This window comes from Gymnodraco acuticeps, unplaced genomic scaffold (genome assembly GCF_902827175.1).
Source record: "Gymnodraco acuticeps unplaced genomic scaffold, fGymAcu1.1, whole genome shotgun sequence".
NCBI classification, from domain to species: domain Eukaryota; kingdom Metazoa; phylum Chordata; class Actinopteri; order Perciformes; family Bathydraconidae; genus Gymnodraco; species Gymnodraco acuticeps.
Genome location: NW_022990990.1, coordinates 360,346 through 381,106, shown reverse-complemented (window position 1 = coordinate 381,106; position 20,761 = coordinate 360,346). Strand labels below are relative to the sequence as shown.

The 20,761-nt window shown below is 41.6% G+C and overlaps 3 protein-coding genes across 4 annotated transcripts; 1 reads left to right on the top strand and 2 right to left on the bottom strand.

The window, feature by feature from the left end:
* Positions 1 to 26: 26 nt before the first annotated feature.
* pex26 (peroxisomal biogenesis factor 26) lies at positions 27 to 11,122 on the bottom strand. The gene is made up of 5 exons (XM_034235833.1): positions 10,909 to 11,122; positions 10,677 to 10,817; positions 1,098 to 1,417; positions 876 to 1,016; positions 27 to 790 (listed from the first exon to the last, which is right to left on the bottom strand). Exons 1-5 carry the CDS (start codon positions 11,100 to 11,102, stop codon positions 684 to 686), a joined length of 903 nt encoding a protein of 300 aa, XP_034091724.1. The 5' UTR covers positions 11,103 to 11,122; the 3' UTR covers positions 27 to 683.
* A 51-nt stretch (positions 11,123 to 11,173) lies between these two features.
* llph (LLP homolog, long-term synaptic facilitation factor) lies at positions 11,174 to 13,064 on the top strand. Its single transcript, XM_034235834.1, has 3 exons — positions 11,174 to 11,453; positions 12,278 to 12,500; positions 12,604 to 13,064. Exons 2-3 carry the CDS (start codon positions 12,290 to 12,292, stop codon positions 12,765 to 12,767), a joined length of 375 nt encoding a protein of 124 aa, XP_034091725.1. The 5' UTR covers positions 11,174 to 11,453; positions 12,278 to 12,289; the 3' UTR covers positions 12,768 to 13,064.
* Positions 13,065 to 13,251: 187 nt separating this feature from the next.
* On the bottom strand, positions 13,252 to 20,470 carry hcls1 (hematopoietic cell-specific Lyn substrate 1). 2 transcript variants are annotated; one of them, XM_034235830.1, is made up of 16 exons: positions 20,252 to 20,470; positions 19,508 to 19,591; positions 19,351 to 19,424; positions 18,496 to 18,619; positions 18,257 to 18,367; positions 16,985 to 17,039; positions 16,779 to 16,889; positions 16,589 to 16,699; positions 16,396 to 16,506; positions 16,260 to 16,315; positions 15,678 to 15,747; positions 15,275 to 15,431; positions 15,073 to 15,184; positions 14,359 to 14,695; positions 13,970 to 14,035; positions 13,252 to 13,881 (listed from the first exon to the last, which is right to left on the bottom strand). In XM_034235830.1, exons 2-16 carry the CDS (start codon positions 19,589 to 19,591, stop codon positions 13,745 to 13,747), a joined length of 1,716 nt encoding a protein of 571 aa, XP_034091721.1. In that variant the 5' UTR covers positions 20,252 to 20,470; the 3' UTR covers positions 13,252 to 13,744. The 2 variants fall into 2 exon arrangements, with proteins under 2 accessions (XP_034091721.1, XP_034091720.1); XM_034235829.1 differs by having other exon boundaries at positions 15,073 to 15,210; positions 15,283 to 15,431.
* Between the last annotated feature and the right edge of the window lie 291 nt (positions 20,471 to 20,761).

The window sequence follows — 20,761 nt, the reverse complement described above, 5'->3', positions numbered from 1 at the left end:
ATCACAAAACACACGGAAAATTAACATAATTTCATTCATATTTATTATCGTTTTATTAGATTTCCTTTATCTAACATTCCGTTGCCAGTATTTCTTGTTTGATTTGTTTGTTTTTATTTTTAAAAGTTTGACATCCTAACTGTAAAAACACAGTTAATATAAAATCACCAGAATTGTACGTATTATAAACCGCAATGTAATCAATATAATTGCATAATTATCAAGATTAATAAAAAAAATAACTTTCTAAAAATAAACATAAGGTTGAATAATATGTAATTGCACTTTTTTATGCTAAGAGATAGTTAAAGAAAAAAAGGACAGCGGAAGATTTGACATTAAAGGTTCATGGATTTCTAATGTCACCCTTTGGTATTTCTTTGTAGCGCTTTGCAACATTATTTTAATATTATTAAAGATATTATTTTCCAAGCAAATATTGATAAATGGGACTGTTTGCAATACAATCAACATGTAGTACTTATCTTCTGCCACATTACCAACCCTGTCTCTATTAATAATCTATTGATCACATTTTGTGCTAATGTTCATATGTTATGCCCTTTATGACACTCTTTTGCCGCCCCATGAACATTTCCCTAGGTCTGCTCCTGCATACACACTCACAAACTGATGGTATACACATATACTTTAGTCAAACACATTGTGATTTTCACAGTCTTTTACAGTCTCTTTGTAAGAGCCTGATGGTACGGTGCAAACATGGCAGTCCACATCTGTCTGAGCAGCTGGAGCAGTTTGGAAATCCACATGAATGAAGATGGAAGAGCTGCAGGGAAAGAACAAGAAGACATACACTGATATAATTCAAATCTTACATTTTATACTGGTCAACAAAGAACATTTTATCTAACCTGGATCCATTCGGAGGAGAAGCATGTAGAGCAGAACAGCAGCAATAAATAATTTCCGGAAAGAGAATGAACCAGAGCCGGCCAACAACGCTTTTCGGTACAAAAACCTGAGCATGGCTTGAAGTTTACGGATTACAGATCCTGTAGAATTAGAAAATCTGAATGAATTACTTGTACTCATATTACTTCATTATAATTCAGGGCTTAACCTATATGCAAGACCTTGGGTTGAGTGAGTGGCAATCTCAGAGTCTGGTCTGATCCCAGGATCTGGAGGCGGTTCTTCATTCTGTCGCTCTTTTTCTTCTACAACATCCAGCGCCGTCTGCCTCTGCTCTTCTGAGAACGCACTGCTTCCAACCTGGCCCTGGATCAGCTGCAGAGCCTCGTCTCTGTCTCCCAGAGGCACGAGGACATGCAGCAGGTACAGCTCCGCCACCGTGCCAAAGCCTGTCACTGTGCTGTTGGGCAGGCAGTGTAACCAAACTCTGGCTGCGTCCTGCATCACGGCTGGCTCCCCCACCTTGGAGTAAAGAAGTATGCTGGGGACAAAATATCGTTATCAATAGGTATGTTAGAGCTGAAGACGATAGAATGATAGGTAATCAACAGAACAATCATCTTTAAAGAGCCTGTGACACGAGTTTCCCCCATCATCCAAACCCATCAATTTGAGTAAATATTGTCCCCTTGAAAACCGTTACTGAACTGATTTTGGATATTTGTACTTTGATAACCATTAATCTGCCCTTCAATGTTGACCATTTTCTGGATCTTCTCGGGGATTCTTCAAGTCCCGCCAAATGATGTGTGACGTCATTGCGGGCACAGCGCTCCAGCTGCACCGTTCAGGATCCCAGCATCTGAATGTAAACGCACGATGGCGCACACAGCAGCAAGCTCAGACAGCGATGACAGTTTAATTTTGAACGTGTCTGAGAGCTCATATGAGGCTGAAGGATCTGTTTATGTTGTATCTGTTAGAAGTTTAGGAATTAGGTGCGTCAATATGGGCAGTGCTTGAATTGGAATGAAAAAGGTGCCAGTACTCTAAAATCAGCAACTTTTTCAAGTCAATTTTATATATACAGCCCACAAACAAGAATTTGGCTACTATAATGCTGGTGGGTTTGTCTCTTTACTACTGTATATTTTAGAAAGGTTCACTGTACTTAACATTTTTTATGATAGGCAGCGGATATGGCTAAAGCTCAGTAAGGTCAATATTAACTGAAAATATAGCAATCAAAGTCTAGATCTTCTGCTGAAGACACATGAAGCAGAGACCTTTCAGGTGAGAGCCCCTCTGGTGGTGTTCAACATTAATGACAAGGAAACAAAGCTCTGGTCAGAAGCATTTTTTATAAAAAGCTTTAACAAAATTAAGTATTTCTGTACATTTTGAATGCAATCTAACTTTCCAACTCAGAAAACGAAAAAGTGCCAAAAGTCTTCTCACATGGCTGAGCTGCTTTGCAATATACTTCACCACTGAAGAATACAAATATGTATAAAGTAAACTATGATGCAATCTAACTTTCCAACTCAGAAAAATGATAAAGAGCATGAACAAAGAACATGTAAAAACAAATGCAAAATTTGCACAATCTAAAATGAGAAACTGTAACTGCAAGTAACAAAGTCTGAGCCATGGTAAAGAGTTACATTGAACACCAAGCTGATCAGATAACTCCCTGGTTGGTCTGAAGTCCTTCTATCTCCAGGATCTGTACAAATCGGCACATTATGCCAAAAGTCTTCTCACTGGGTGAGCTGCTTTGCAATATACTTCACATTGTTAGAAAAGGCTCCAGAAGGCCTTGGGGACATCAGTATCAGGGGCTGGAGCTGGACAGGCTCTTTCATCAGCACTTCTCCTTCCCTTTGCCAGCCAGGACCTCACATACTGTTCCGGATTGAACTGTCCTAGTGATGGTCCATTACATTTAATGAAAACCAGGCTGGACAGTCGGCTGACAGAGAGAGCATTCCTTTTTGCAGTAAGGATATCGTTCATGCAGCTGAATGCCCGCTCACACTCACTAGTGGAGACAGCGATGGTTCAGACTGCTTTCAGTAGAGGCTCCATGGCAGCAGGTGTACGGGATGCCCTGGTTTCCTTGTATTCGCAAAAGCCCTGAACAGTCTCTCTTCTGTCCACTTTCAGCACTTCGCACAAACGTAGCACCTCTACGTCCCCATACTGTACGTCTAACTCCTCTTCAGGCCAACTTCCAGGATGGATAACTTTCATGTCCTGGATTAGCTGATTGTCCCGGGCCTCCCGGGCCATGTAATGGGATTTCTCTTGTGCTGACATGAGAGGAGGTTGTGGAAGTCATTCTGTGTCTCAGATTCTCTACCATACTGCGGAAAAACTGACCTGCATGAATCTGTACAAGCCTGCCATTCTCACGCAGGGCAACACCCTTGAAGGACTTCTCAGCTAGAGCTGTATGAACTGTAGTCATGTGTGGGCCAGGCATGGTGACCATGGATTCAAAAACTCGTATTTCTCGAGTTAAGAGCCTATCTGCTGTAGGCAGTGTCATCTCTCTTTTTTGGAGTTGCCGAGAGAGGTCGCTGAGCTCTGTGAGCGTATCGTACATCAGTCCCAGATTGCTGACAAACATTGCAGATGTGAGCACATCATCCAGGCCCTTGTACTTTGCTCTGTCTCTGGAATCCCTGCTCGTGTCGTTTGCAGCATTTGTGAAGTGATCATGAAGCACTCGGTAGTTTTCCCAGACTGCTCTGACGCTCCTTTCACTTGAAGCCACCCAGCGGATGGACAAAACACGCCCTATCACCAGGAGACGCTGTCCGACTGCTTGCGCACACTGCGCTAACTGCCTCTGATTTTTGGGGGAGGCATGGAACAAGGAATAGAGTTTGTCAAAAAAGATCTGGAAATGATTGAGCCCTGAGACCTCCTTGACCACATCCCCAATTGCCAGCTCTAGACGATGATTGGAGCAGTGCCACACAAACAGGCTTGGGAATTTACTACACAACTGGGTAGCAACGCCTGTTCTCTTCCCTAGCATGACTGAAGCCCCATCACATGCAAAAGAAACGAAACACTGACCTAAAAAGTCCTCGTTAAAATCTCTTCCAAGACACTCCATTAACGCCTTTGTGATGTCATCAGCCGTTGTTCCATCCAACTCGATCAGCTCCCAAAAAAACGTTTCGGGCTCAGCATCAGCTAATGCTGAGCGTAGACACACAACAAGCACCGTTTTACCACTAATAGTGGTAGATTCATCGACCAAAACACAGAGTTTTCTTTGGTTTTCTGTAATGTCTTTTGCCATTTTTTTCTTCAGCTCATGAGCTATGTGGTCGATGATTTCGCCACAGGTTTTATTGGAGTGCAAAACCCTGCCCACGTTCAGCCCATTCAGTTTCTGTACATTCAAATCAATTGGCATGTCTGTGAATGGCCGGCTATGTTTGCCAATTTTATATGCCGTTCGAAAAACTCTGATAGTGGTGTCTAATTCAGATTTATGCATAGACTGCACTTGATGTTGAATAGTTTCACGTGAAGCAGATGTAAGGATGTCAGCAGCTTTTACATGGGCTTGTGATTCTTTATGTTCTTTGATTTTTTTTTCTCAGGCTAGCTTGTTGTTTGCCCTTGTCAACACCGAAATGAGACGCTGCACACTCACCCCATTCAGTTGACAGTTTCAGTCCTTGTCCAGTGTGTATTCCCAAAGATTTGACATCTCTGCATATCCGACATCCTAGCTTCTTATCTTTAAGAAGGAGCCATGCATTGGTCTTGCAAAAATATTGCACCTGGTCCGTTGTCCAGCAGTCAGGTGCATCGCTTTGCCCGGTGTTGGTGGTGGCAGTTGCGCCAGCAGCAGCTAACGTTAGAGGCTCTGGAGGAGGCGGCGGAGCTAGTGCTAATGCTAATGCACTAGAACTTGGAGCAGGAGGATCAACCAAAGAAAGCTCCCCATCAGACACAATTTCCAACACAGGCACAGCATTCTCTGTATTTGAAGTTTCTTCCGGCGACAACCGCTGTCTTTTTGCACTTTTATTAATCCACGCTAACATTTTAGAAATGCTAATTTGTGACGTGACTTGCTTTCCTTCTCTCGGGGGCGTGCCTGCTCTGTTCTATCACTCTACATAGCCACCCACTGGGTGGGAGTTGCACTGCATAAACACAACACACGTGCATCTAGGTATGTAAATTGTAAAGCATTAAAACATGGTTTTACTAACAGTTTTCAGTATGTTGTTACTTCGGCATTATTATTATTATTATTATTTTGAAACGTGTATTACTATTAAATCACGGTCAAATAGGTTAATTTTGACATAGTCGTTTCCACCACAGTACTTACATGGAGAAGATAAGCCCCGCCCCCTCTCCAGCACGTTCTGTTTGAATGACAGGAGTAAACAGCTGACAGCCGCTGTGAAACTCCAGCGGTTAGAGCGATGAGAATGTCCGTTCGGCACCTCATGACGCATCTACTGAGTACCGGGCGGCTGTATATATATATATGGATGTATAATAAGAACGGCGGGAGAGTGTTGAGTACTGGCACGGTGCATGAGTACCGGAGTACCGCCAGCATGCCGGTACTGAGCAAGAAGTGCCGGTACTCCATGGGTCAGAACCAGAAGTGCCGGTACTGCGTACCGGTGAGTACCGGCCCAATTCCAGCACTGAATATGGGCGATCATACGGTCATGTAGCCAGTGGTGGACTGGGACTAAAAATCATCCCGGCCCACTTCGGTACCGCTAGTAAATTGTCAACGGGGGGAGTGGAGGATGTCAGGGGCGGCGGGTGCTCTAGATAGTAAATGTAAATATGTAAATATTTGTGTCACTGCATCCTGGTAAAATACAAATATAATGCAATGTCTGTGTCTTTGACATTAGCGCTGCTAGCCACCTGTGCCCTGTACTACGAAGCCAGTTCAACAGACCATGGATATGTTTGAGTAACAAACAAACTAACAACAACAAACTAACAAACGAGATCTCGCTAAGCGGTCCTACGACGCTGGTTATCAACTCGGTAAATCAAGCCAGGGTTTCTCTCTCCAGCTGAGAGCGCGTTCACGTCTAAGACACGAGTGGATCTGACTTTAATTACATTTGACTCGAGTGTTTCGTCAACATAATGTGTTGCTTAAAATAATACTTCTGCATACAGTATGTGACACTGTAAGTGTTGCACGCAGTGGCGGCGGGTCATTAGGGGCAGGTGGGGCACAGCCCCACCTAGTGTCAGAAGAAAGTATTATAAATAATGATTACAAAAAAATACAAAAAAATAAATAAAAAAACATATAAAATATATTTTAAGGTCATGTTTAATAATCTGATTCGTCTGTACATTTCTGTTTTAGTCTGTGTTCTTCTAATTAGTGTCTAGAGTGCCGTTTTGAGCTGTTTAAAGCCATGTGGGACAAAACCCGATCCTGCCCCTCCCTCTCACAGTCTAAGTGAACGGTGATTGTAAAAACTACACTGCGCATGCTCAGAGTATTTTTCTATTTAATGTGTGTGGCAAAAAAATAATGACCGTAGGGGCATAGTGCTCCCATCCCCACCATACGTCATCTCACATAATTCAGAATTGATTGGCTGTAAGTACTCACGTGTGCAGTGCTGCGAAACGTCACGTGTAGTTTGAAGAGGAGACGAGAGAGCAGCATATAGCTAACATCACCAGCGATTAAAAGAAGTAAAAAACTGAAAGAAAATGAATGAAGTTGACCATTTACTGGAGCACACATTTGAGACACTTAGTCTCGGAGAGAAACTGGAGGTAAAGCGCCTCGGTGCCCACCATCCACCGGATTTCCAAATGGTCCAGACTGCGGGCAAAGTTAAACGTGGGTTTAACGCTGAGTGGTTTGCTAAAAAGAAATGGCTAACGGCGAGCATCCAGAAGAATTCCCTCTTTTGCTTTCCTTGCCTGCTTTTTGGTGAAGATCAAGGTACTTGGTCGAGGACAGGTTACAAGGACTTAAAGCATGTTTCGGAGAGGACAATGAAGCATGAGAGCAGCAAAAGTCATTTGGAAAATGCCGTAAAATTGGGATTACTTGGAAGGGTGAATGTTGCAGCTCAGATTGACAGCGCCTACAGACGCGGCATTGATTCTCATAATAGGAAGGTGGAAGAAAACAGGTACGTGCTTGGTCGGATCATCACCTGTATTAAACTGTGTGGGAAATGTGAGACAGCACTGCGGGGCCACAACGAGTCGGCGGACTCTCTGAATCCAGGGATATTCAGGTCAATTTTCGAGACAATGTGTGAGGGCGATTCCAGGCTTCAACGGCACTACGAAGCTCAGCTTGTTTTCAAAGGGACATCAAGCACCATACAGAATGAACTCTTGGACTGCATGTATGATGTGTACAGGGAGGAAATAGCCAAGCAAGTGGACAACACATCATTTGTTGCCGTTCAGGCCGACGAGACAACCGATGTCTCCTGTAAATCGCAAATGGTGATTGTGCTGCGATACATTATGCCTGACCTCACAGTTACAGAGCGTTTTTTGGAGTTTGTGGAAGTAAAGGACAAAACTGGTGTAGGTCTCTCTAACAGCATCAAGGCTGTTCTGGAACCCCTGAAGCTGAAAGAAAAGCTAATCGCTCAGACCTATGACGGGGCGGCCGTCATGAGCGGTAACGTGCGCGGGGTACAGACGGTGATGAAGGAGACGTACCCAAACGCTCAGTTTGTTCACTGCTACGCCCACCAACTGAACCTGACCCTGCAGCAACTGTGTTCAGCAAGGATGAGCATCCTGAAGGTGTTTTTGCAGATCTAACTGCTTTTTCCACTTTTTTCTCCGGTGCTCCAAAACGTGTTGCAGCTCTTGCAGAGGCAACACAGAGACGCATCCCACGGCCACCGGCTGTGAGATGGAACTTTAAAAGCAAAACTGTGAACGCGGTTTGGGAGACCCGAGATGCACTACTTCAGTGTATGAAGCATATACGCGCACAACCAGGATGGGATGCGGTCACCATAAGTGAGGCATACGGCCTGTCAAAGAAACTGCGGGACCGAGCATTTATGCAGCTCCTGGAGTTTTTTTCGTTGCTTATGCCAGAAGTGGATGTTCTATACAACACTCTGCAAAAACGAAGCATCGATGCACCTGGGATCAACAGCGCGCTCTGCCGTTTCAAGGAAAATGTTCAGAAAATGAGGCAGAAAACTGATGCATTGGCCGCCACTGCTCATGATGGAACAGACGAGCCAGGCCGACGAGTCAGCAGCACAGCGCCGGTGATGAAGGAGACTTGTGACACAGTCATCTCACAGGTGGAACAGAGGTTCTCACAGAGTGACCATTTGATTGCTGCAAAGCTTGTTGACAGCTCATTCTTCCCACAGCATGTCCTGTCATTTCCTACACCTGAGCTTGACTGCGCCGTGAAACTGTGGCCTGCGTTGGGAAACAAGGAGAAGTTGAAGTCTGAGCTGACCACGCTCTACCGCCACAGTGAGCTTCACACTGGAAACACTGCCCTGTCTCTGTTGAAATCCATTCACGAGAACAACTTGGAGGATACGTTTGCTGAGACTGTTATTTTGGTCAAAATAATAGTGACAACTCCGATGACGACATCCGAGTCAGAGAGGAACTTTTCCACCCTCAAAAGGATAAAGACTTTCACTCGCAACACCATGGGACAGCCGCGACTTAACGCATTGGCCATGCTTTCAATTGAAAGCCAGTTGATCCAGCAACTACAGGACTTCATCCCCAAAGTGATAGACACATTCTGTCAGAGGAAGGACCGCCGTGCCGCTTTTCTTTTCAAGTGAGCCTTCAGCTTTGGTAAGTTCATTTATGTCATATATTTTGTTGATCTTCTGTGTTTTGCCTCTGCTGGATCGATTGATATTGTGACCTCGATGATGAGTGTCTGTGTTTTCCCTATATTTACAGTCTATGGTGTTTTAATGCTAAAGCATTACGGTTGTTGTTATTGTTAAGAATTACTTTGTGATGGTGACCTTTACTCCATGTATGAAGGTGCATTACTATGACATCCCCACGCTGTGTACGTAAATGTATGCGCTCACAGTGTTGCTCCTGTGGTCTTCAGTATGTAATTTGACACTCCCCCTCTCTCTCTCCTCCCCCCCTCTCTCTGTCCCCCCTCTCTCTCTCCTCCCTCTCTCTGTCCCCCCCCTCTCTCTCTCTCTCTCCCCCGACCTCTTTCTGCCCCCCCCAGTTTTATACACCTAGAAACGCCACTGGTTGCACGGCCAGATACGGCTGGAGAAGCTGACTGAGATAAGGAAATATATGATAGGCCTATATTATGATATTATAGGCTATGATCGATGATCTGATTGATGATGTAATATGAATGATAAGTGCGACACGTCGGCGTCTTCTCTGTATTTCCTTTATCCTGTAATATGACTTAGAGATTTAAACTCCGCACACTGAGTTGATCTCTTTTCTATAGACGCCGGAGGCGGGCAGCGTCAGGTAAAAGAAGTTATTTAGCCTTCCCAAACCTGAGCCTCACGCGCCGCCTATGGGGGATGTGCTAGTGATTTATCCGACCGGCCCACTTCGGTACCGGCCCATCGGGATTCGTCCCGATGGCCAGTCCACCACTGCACCCAGCCCACGTAAACTGTCAACGGGGGGAGCCTCGCTGCGGGGAAACGGTGGACCTAGTGTCCCGATCGGAGTGGGAATAATAATAATCCGTGCATTCTATCCATTAATTTCCCCAACATTGTGGTGAAAAAAACCACACGTTTTTAATCCATGTTGGTGTACTACAACTACAAAAATCATCGGTTTGTTTTCTCATCAGGAAATGCAGACCGGCACAAACAAACGATTTTTAATCATCATTCTCACGATCATTTAATCTATCATATGTTCGCCGAATTGACATGAAAGCAGTAATAAATGTAGTTTCATCCACTTGAGTTTACAATTACAAAAATAATCGATTTGTTTTTATATCACATCCTACAGGGAGGAAATTCAGTAGCTCTCATTACCGATGTTTAATCCTAATGTAATCATCATCTTCACCACGATCATTTATGTTTATGTTCGCCTAATTGACATGAAAGCACTGACAAATATGAATATACTGTAGTCAACTTCATTAAAACGTTATTAACGTGCCTAAACTCAGTAATTCACCATTTCTACGCATGACAACACACTTTGTCCGTGTTTGGCTCTCTCGCCGCACAGTGAAGCGTTCCCGCCTTGACGTCACTTCCGGTTTCCCCCAAAACTTCAAAATGAGTCGAAGGAATTTCCCCGCGATGTTCGAAATTATTGATATTTAACGGAACGGTATCGCTTTTTCTTTTTTAAACTGACGGTTCGAGATTACTAGTAGCCCAATATTTCATTGCACAACAGTTGTTGGGATGCTGTCACAGGCTCTTTAAGTGGTTTATCAAACAAAAAGGCCAAATTGTTCTTCTTGTAATAAACAAATGTATATTAATTATCCTTTTTTAAATAAATAAATTCAGGAATAGGACAATGCTACCTTGGTTGCGAAACTATTTGAAGCTTGTTCTCAATTATGCTTAAGTGGATAGTAGGGTTTTCAACTGTCAGAGTTACCATGTATATGCAAGGGCTACATTTATAGAGGGTTGTACAAACTAAGATAAGATAAGATAGAACAAAAATACATTGTTGTGGGGCTGTACAAGGTTTAATGTATTATTTTAAGTATAAAAAAGAATATGCAATGTTGTGGTTTCATCTATCTATTATACAGCTATAGTTCTACTCACCACATCTGCATTATTTTGGCTGGTATTTTCTCCTGGTGCTCGTACTGCTGGAGGATCCATGAGAGGACTCCATGCCACTGATTCAGCTCAGCCAGTGCCTGCATCCCTAACATGCAGAAGCCAGCTTTAAGCTCTCCACACCTGAAGACGGGAAACACAGAAAACCACAGATACATTAGCATCCAGCTGCAGGGAGCATTCATCTCATACTTAGGAACATTGAGACTTCCACCTGCTGTCCTCTTGGTCCATGTTGGCGAGGCTCTCCAGGCCTCTGTCGCATGTGTCAAAGGCTTCCTGGAAATCTTGTTCGACCATCATTTGCTCTGCAGCGGTGTCCAACATGCTGGACATCTGTGTTAAAGAACAAGTGAGCTGCGGGCTGCAGACTGAACCGAAGCTGCGAGCTGCAGACGAACTGCTCATGACAAAAAAAAGTAAAATAAATAACACGCACTAAAATATAGTGCGTGTTATTTATTTACTTTTAGCTGCTAAATTAGTACGTGGATAGACCTGTTTGGACGTCTACTTTTGTACACAACACTCTACTCAACATTAGTTTACAATCCATCCATACTTCTTCGACCTTCCTGTTTTCCTGGCATCCTCGGCCAATCACATGTTCCGTTCTTCAGATCGACAAAAGCAGCCAATCATGTTACTCTTTCTTCACAAAGGCGTCATCGTTTTTTTCTCCAACTTGTAAACACGTGTGCGGAGCGCAGTGTGTCCCTGTCGGTCTACGGATACAATTAAAGCACCCAAAGGACATCTGTAAGTCAACGCTTATTGTTAACATGTCAAATAATACTCATACACTGTATTGGTTGCTATGTAGAATGAATTCGCTCTCAAGTTTATGCTTGGTTGCTTTAGCTTTGGAAAGCTAACAGGCTAGCAAACCGTTTGCCTACCTTGCGGTAGCTTGCTAATATCAAACGTTAGTTATGTGTTGATACCAAATAGTGACATTGTGTTATGTTATATTCTGTTTCCCATGTGGATACGTATGTAATTACGATGATCTTGTGTCATATAAATAGTGATCAGGCCAACCGTGCTTTTTTGGAGGCCTATTTTTTTTTTATATCTCCTTTAAGCAATTACAGTGGATTACACGTGATGTGTAATCCACTTGACTGTCGTTCTTCCCTGCAAAGCTGTCTCACATCTCCTTTTTTTTAGCATTTTCACTTTTTTGTATTACTATAAATGTCCTTGATATATTTCTTCAACACACTTCCCTATAATTACACCTGAAACAACAGTGTGATTGTGTTGTCCTATGTTGTTTTAGCAAGTCTTGCTAAAAGTGTAGTACAGTTTCAGAAAAACTGAACACTCTTTTTTGCATTTCAGGAGTATTATTTTGGGGTTGTCATCACCAAAGAGGATATGTTTTAATAGTTTCAGGATTCCTGTAGATACAACAATGTATACATACTTATTGATTGTTGGGCCTCTTGGTTTAGGCATCTACTGCATCCTAGAGAAACTTAATTGATTAGGAAAAAAACCAATGAAGTGTGGGGACTTGCAGAGCAGCTTTAAAAATATAGTAAGTTTGACTGTTGTGTGTTTTTCCTTTCTTCCTTCAGATCGTCTTTAAAATGGCAAAAAGCCTCAGGAGCAAATGGAAGAGGAAGATGCGTGCAGAGAAGAGGAAGAAGAACGCTCCCAAAGAGCTGGCACGCCTGAAACAAGCTCTGAGTATGGATAAGAAAGGAGACGCTGTCATGGCCGACATACAGGACATCGTCACTGTGGTGCCAGCTGACAAGATCAAGAAGCAGACAGATGTGGGGGAGATGGAGGGGGAAGGTGAGTGAGAGATTGTTAACAACATAGTTCACAGATTTGTAAGTTGTATTGCAACATGTTTATTTATCATCTTATTTTTTAATCCTTGTCTTTTGTGTTGCAGATGGTAAGATGGACATGGACAGCAAGCGCAACAAGATAACTCAACTGAATGAAAATGGACAGTACCCCGTGTGGATGAATCAAAGGCAGGCCAAAAAACTAAAAGGCAGACGCATGGCAAAGAAAAACGGCCACAGCAAGAAGAAGAAGGGCCTCGCCTGGTAAAGCAGAGGAAACAAAAAAACACTGCTTTGCCTTAAAAGACTTTTTACGCTGCAACACAGAATAATTTCATGTATTGTTTTATACATGTAACAGTGGAATTTCCCATTCTGTTAAGTGGATTACAAGATTCATGGTTGTGAAACGGAGACTGTTATTAAGTAATTCCCTGCAGGAAAACGTTTGTTCTTATGGAACAGCAGCTTCATCTTAGGACACGTTTAGAGAAACTAGAACCAGTCCACAATATGTCTGATTGTCATTACTACCATTAAAGTCTTCAAACTCGGCTACAGTAAACGTCATGTTTTATGTTTGAGTGATACTTGGGTCATATGTTGTGTCATTCTGCATATCCCCCCGCCCCTCATTTTGTTGGAGCTCTCTACTGTTGTCAGATTCTTTAAACCGATTTGTATACATTTTCAATATTGCTGCGTATTCTATAATAAAATTGTATGCAAAATAATAATGAATGATTGCTTCCCACTTGTAAACAGACTTTAATTAAAGGTTTTTCTTTCATTTTTCAACACTTTGCTTTAGGACATTTATTTGGAGAGCAGAATTATGTAAAATAATGACAATATGATCACAATATTTTACTTTTCCTGAGCTAGAAGATAATAGCCCTGACATTACTGAACATTTTCAATAATCAAAATGAACTAAGACAAGCTGTTGGCATATAAACAACACAAGAATGTTGCCTTTAGAATATATGCCAGTGATTTAAATCAGTTAATCTCATGAAGAAAATGAAACTTCTTACCACTAATATCATCACACCGTTAGATACTCATTTACACTGACCCGAAGGTAGATATTACACAATAAAAATAAAGAAATCGTCTCAGCAGAAGCCATCTTATTATTTATTATTGTGTGATTTATTCTATAAACACTTATATTTCCCTTTGCTGCACATCCTTAGAAACATAACTAAGTTAAGCTTGTTCAAAACCTCCCTGATCATTTCCTCACTGCGACAGCTGAACATACGCGGCGGGGAAGAGACCAACGCGCCCGCGACAATGTCCCTTCCACCAGCCCTCGTCAATCATCTCGATGTTGGTGATGATATCATCTGGGTTGAAGGAGATCTCATCACCAGCCTCTGTGGAAAAGAAGAGGATTTGTTCTCACAAATGTCGAGATATAATAATGAAATGTCCAAAAAAATGAAGAATTGAAAAGTGTCATACCTGCTTCGTAGTCGTAAATTGCTACAGCCGTCTGGCCAGTCGACAGGTCTTCATAGTCATCATCGGCTGTGAACGGAACATAGAAATGAATATTTGTTCTATAAATCAAAGGTTTGACGTGTAACTGACTGCCAGGCTTGGGGAGTAACGAGATTACGTATCAATCAGGATGCAAAAGAAGGTAACTGTATTCCCATGCAGTTACATTAAAGAAATAGAATAGAATAGAGAATACTAGCAGGTGTTGATATTGAGGTAATCCAAAAGGTAGGATTAGGTTACATTACTTATATATTGGTATACTCAGTTTTGGTTACAGATTATATGTTGTGACATGTAACTAGTCATTGTAACGGATTCCATTTTTAAAGTAACCCTCCCAACCAGACCTGGGGTCGCAGGAGGAGGCGGATCAGCGAGTTCCTCGTACTCTCCCTCATCCTCCTCCTCATCCTCCTCCATATCTGCAGACAGACCTGGGGGTGCAGGAGGAGGCGGATCAGCGAGTTCCTCGTACTCTCCCTCATCCTCCTCCTCATCCTCCTCCATATCTGCAGACAGACCTGGGGGTGCAGGAGGAGGCGGGTCAGCGAGTTCCTCGTACACTCCCTCATCCTCCTCCTCCTCCACATCTGCAAACATGTCTGGGGGTGGGTGGGCCTCCAGGGAGTTGGAATCCTCTGAGCGCGGGGGCAGCTCCGGGGGCTCCTCGTACACTGATTCCTCCTGAAAACATCACAGCATGTCTTCAACTTCATGTTCTCAAATCCTGGAGGTGACTTTAGGATTTTAGCACATCACCTAATCTCAGTGTACGTCTGTTCTGTGTTTTCCAGATTTCTCAAACAATTTTAAAAACAGTGAAAAACGTTAAGTTTCTAAAGTGCAAGGTCTGGTTTTGGCAGTACATAAGCCTATTATATTCCGTTTAATGATATAAAACAGAGAAACCCAGGAACTCTCTATAAGAGAGACGCTGAAAACAGCATCTTCTGCAATTTAAGCATGAGCAAATTAGTCGTTAATCAAAATAGTTGGGATTCGTTAACAAAAATACGGATGAATCTTTTGTTTAGTATAATTTGTTTGAATCAGTGTCTTACCTTTGGTTCTGGTTCAGGTATTTCTTGTATCTCTGGCATGTGGTGTTGGATATCTGGTGGAGGCATTTCATCCTCCACCTCTGGAGCCACATCTGGAACAGGTGGTGGACGGATTTCCTCCTCTCTTCTGCTCTCCTCCTACAGGGAACACACATTCATTAACACGCATATTAACCTTTCGTTTATTTGCTAATGTTGACAGTGTGTTACCTCTTGTCTGCGTTTGGCAGCCTCGCGCTCTTTGCTCTCTCTGGCTTGTCTCCTCGCTCTCTCTTCTTCTGCTTTCTTCTTGTCTTGTTCCCCTGAAGCCTTTGCCATGTTCTCAAAACGTGCCTTCAGTTTCCCTGCGCCCGCGCTTGCTGCAGAAACGGATACAAACATATATAATGTGGCTTAAAGGTCCCCTATTATACTGTTTTTCATCAATATATAATATGTCTCAGATATATACAAAACATGTTTGGCTCCGAATACCAAACAGATCATTGCAGCATCTGTTACTTTAGATGTTTGATCATGGTTACACCTTATCGCTGGTGGCTTTATTTGTTCACAGAAAGATGGCGCAGTAGAGTTTATTGTAGTGAGTGGAAAAATGGACTCACAGGCCTCTAATGGTTGTGTCTTTTCATACGCAGAGGAAGGGGAGTCCATGTCTGAGAAGCCGGCTGCACTCTGAAAGAGATCAATAGAGAAAGTATTTGTTTCCAAAAGTCCATATAGATTCAATATATACCATTAACTATGTTACATTTGTCCATACCGACATGTGCAGGAATAATAAGTTAATAACTAAAATGGTTCATGTATGGGTCCACAAAAACACCAAAAGAGATATATTCTGCAAAGCCTCACACACCACTCTCCATACTACACACATATTAATTCATATTTCTATATACAGTATATTGATTTTTTCATACATCCACAGCAAGCTTGAACAAGCCTTTATTACCTGTGAATTACAGCCTTAACGCCCACCAATTCAAATGACTAAAAAAGGCTAGAATTTGTGTTACAATTGTACTAAATAAAGATAAAATAAAATATATTAATGCCAGTAATGGCAATAATGTAACATCAACATGCCAACACTACCATTTTATTTAAGTTTAAATAATAACCTATAATCATTTACAAGAGAAATAAATAAAAAGTGAAATAACAGTTGCAGCTGTAATACTGACCTTATCCATGCGGTCAGCCTGAACTCCATAACGACCTCCAAAACCTGCTGAATAATCTAAACAGATCCATTTGATCAGCCTGACGTACTATAGTTACATTATATTTTAAAATACACACATGTGGATGTCTCCTTACCTTTTTGTGACTGATGTTTCTCCGTCTCGCTCTTATAATCATAGCCCAAAGCAGCCTTATCCATTTTCTCCTTCTCAACACCAAACTTCCCTCCAAATCCTTTTGAATAATCTGTACATTAAATAAATAAACACTGATCAGAAATCCTGGACAAAGGGTGTGAAAACAGACGAATGCAACAACTATCACGGACCTTTCTGTGACTGGTGCTTCTCTGTTTCTCCTTTGTAGTCGTACCCCAAAGCGGCTTTGTCCATCTTCTCCTTCTCCACGCCGTACTTTCCTCCAAAGCCCTTAGCATAATCTGGTGAAATAAAGTGCAATATAAAGAAAATGTCACAAAAAATGTGTCAAAACTGATTATTGCTACAAAGTAAGCTCACCTTTTTGTGACTGGTGCTTCTCTGTCTGGCCTTTGTAGTCGTACCCCAAAGCTGACTTGTCCACTTTTTCCTTCTCCACACCGTACTTTCCTCCGAATCCCTTTGAGTAATCTAAAACATGTGGATTGTAGAGGAAATTCTGTGAGGTATTAGTTAACAAAAGTACAAATATTGTACTGTAGATGAAATTGCCCCTTTAATGTTACCTTTCTGAGATGTGTGTTGCTGTACCTCTCCTTTGTATTCAAAGCCCATGGCCGACTGCACAGAAACAAAGTTGCATTTAAGGTTATTCATTCTTTAAAGACCCCTTCTGTTCTGAACAGCGAATGTTCATTGTTGCCATTAATCGGAGATACAGGGTCCCTCGCTTTAATAAAGTCAGACCGAAGCCCTCCAATGTGCACCAGTTTAAGAGATGAGCATGACCATAAGACTAGACAAGCTACATCAGGCCATCTACTGGCACCTAAACCCAGGACAAATCTTCTGAACTCTTCTGTGTCTTATAGAGCTATAAAGGAATGGAACTCAAACTACCTTGCTGAAATAGAGTCCAGAGCCTCTTTCAAGAAGAGATTGAAGGGCCATATACTAATGACCATGTACCCTTGTGAGCTGTGAACCCTAACTTAATTTGATCTCATGCTTTGTAGTGGTGGGTGTTTTGTATCTCCTCATCCTTGGCTGAGATTGATATTGAAAGTGGATGAGATTGTTGATGATGTTGGAAATTGTTAATGATATTGGTGATGTTGTTAATGATGTCAGGACTTATGTCTTGAATGTTGTTGTATCATTGTTGTATTATTGTTGTATTGTTTTAAGTGGTCGGACCCCAGGAAGAGTAGCTTTTGTCAAGAGCAAAAACTAATGGGGATCCTTAATAAACATAAACCAGTCAATTCTAACAGTAAATACAGAGCTAAATCCCAGGTCAAATGCATGCTGAAGGGTCTTTGAGCATGTTGCTCTCACTGATATTATGTCAAATGTTTGCTTTTCTTGTCTTAATACCTGTCCTTGTTAATGTTGCAAATGGATCTGCTGTGACCCAAGTGAAATGTCAGACTTGATCTGATTATTAAAGTAATATTGTATCGTACCTTTTATTAAGTGCTTTGAATGGTTTGAAAACACTCTGCCTTAAATGATCATTTGTGTCCGATATGGTTTTAACAGAAAAGCTGAACTAAACAGATATAGATTCTTACATTACATATTTGTTCTCCCTTATTTCAATTATTAATATCATGTTTCCACATCACACGTGTGAAAGTTACTTGTTGGTGTACGATTCATTCCCAGACATGTTTTTATGCCTACAATCAAATCATGATAGTAGTTACACGGGTTAAACTGAGATTTAGAAACTTATTTGAGTGCAATTCATTCAGTGAAGGTCAAACATCCAGGTGAAGTAACAATAATCAAATCAGATAAGAACGGATGTTTTTTAAGTCTCTTCTTCTCCTCACCTTGTCGACTCGATCTTTCTGAACACCGTATTTCCCACCGAAACCTTGTGCCCCATCTTTCTGAGAGGAGTGCTGCTCCACTTGTGCTACATAGTCATTCCCCAACGCCGCCTTAAAAACAGATATAAATATAAACAATCCAGCCTACAGTTTGTAGGAGCAAAGGATGACCTACATTGAATCTGGCAATAAATAAGAGAATCCTATCATGATGTTTTGAGTGTCAAAAATGTGTTAACCTTGTCCATTCGGTCCTTTTCGACTCCAAACTTCCCTCCATATCCGTACGAGGCTTTGGGAGTGTGCTCCTTCTTCTTCCCCTGCTCGTGCTCCGCAGCCACTGTGTTTCTGAGATCTGCAATACTGGGAGGTCACACAGGGTCAAACACACTGACACAGAGAAGCACAGCAGTACACACAATGATAAAAACATCTGTCGTAGAAAAAACTAAGCAGGATTGGGGAGGGGGATATAATTAGAAATACAAAGTCTTACATTCATGGGAAAAGAGCGATAGGGGTGTCATTCCTGTTTTTTTCTCTGATATTTGAGGCTTTAATCTTAGATAAATGTTCTTTTCTTATCCAAAATATATTACTTCAATCTCGGAAATACCCATCTCCGTAACTGATGGTGTAAATGCAACACTTCCTAATAAGTTATTCATGTAAATAAGTTGTTTATAAAAAATTTTTTGGAACAGATACTGTACAGGTTTTGTATACCTGAAGAATATACAATATAAAAAGATAAATGCAGTGTCATGTTGTATGATGAACAGCTGAAGGTATGCTTCACAACAGCAATAACACCTTATAAACTCTTGAAAGTGTGAATTAGCGGTAAGTAAAGACTTCTTTGAGCCATCTCTAGGCCTATTCAGCACCACTGCTTGTATTTATAGTCCCACCTATTCAAAGTGACTGTCACTGTTACATAGTCACCATCATATATTACCCATATTAGGAAAGACTCACTGCCTGCGACTTGTGCTCTGCTCTCACTTCCTCTTCCTGTTGCTACACAGCACCATTTCTGTCCTGCATTTCTCTACATAGTGCAAGGAATCGCTCAGGAGGTGTGCATCTCCTACCTGATGTGCTCCTGCCGTCCTGAACCCTCCACACTCTTTGCTCCCCACCTCTGCTCCTGCTCGGATATATCATTCTGAAACACACAACCAGGAAGGGTTTGAGTGACGCACACACCTTTATACAGTGATTCACATATCTGCAGGAAGTGTACAGTACCTCAAAGTCAGGGTCTGTCTCCCAGTCTTCCCCCTCTGTGGACACCTTCACGTTCACATTGTGGCCCACGACTGACTTCCACATCTGGGGAAGTAAAACACCATGAGCCACACTGAAGACAGTTTCTGAGTCATCATATGTTCACATCTGGAAATATTTTTGTTATATTTTTTAAAACTGTTATCAAAGCACTGAGCACTTTTTATAAAAATAAGTAATGTTATGAACAAGCTATGAACACAGTTTGGTGAAGTGTCAAAAGGGAAGTTATTCTCAACACAAAGCTTCATTTCCCCATAATGGAACACACTGCAGTACTTCTATAAAGTTAAGAGACACTCAACTACAAAAGAAACAGTATCATGATAACATATTATTTAAAAGAAATACTTCCTGTAATGCACATTGTTTCTCAATGGAGGCAAACACAGTATTCTCTATTCATTTAATAAATGCGAAGTTAGCAATTGTCCCTTTTACTAATTGTTCATTGTAACATATGTTGCCCATACAGGTGCATATTAAGATAATAAAATACATTAAATGTTAGCCCTTCCTATCTTACAGTATTCTTTTTGCAGTTTTTTAAGTCACCCATGTCGCATTTTCCTAACGGTTTACAGTACATTGCCTTTAACTACGTCTCAATATGTACTTCCTTAATTACATTTAAAGGTGATTAAAATAAAAGCACATAGACCTATGCTTTTTATAGCAAGTTTGAAGTAAGCAAAATAACATTACCTTTGAGTTGTCAGGGTATTATATCCGTGTTTAAGTGGATGTTAAACCGACACAGTGTTCTTGAAGTTCTTCAGTCAAGTGGTGACAGTTTAATGGGCGACAAGTGAACGCGGATCTTAGGTACGTGAACGCGCGTAGATGTAAATAATGATAATATCGTCTATTTTTATCGTACTTTAAATTATAACATTACAGGATCTTGTTATTTTAGTATGCAATATTTAATACAATATACTGTTGGAGACCTTTACAAAAAATAAGTAAGAAGTGCTACATTCAAGTGCTCTCGGAAATCACAGACAAAGTGGTGATAAGAGTAAATGTGGAGTTTAAGAATATATAGGGGCTGCTAGCACTAATGGTGTAAAACACAATCAGTTAAACGCATGAATAATTATGGGCTCTTATGTTAGTTACAGTTTCTGACCTTGAGAGTCCTTTTATAAACAGAATTTGTCAGCTTTGTGATTTAGCAGGTTGTGGTGTAGTTACAACACTGGGGGGCAGACA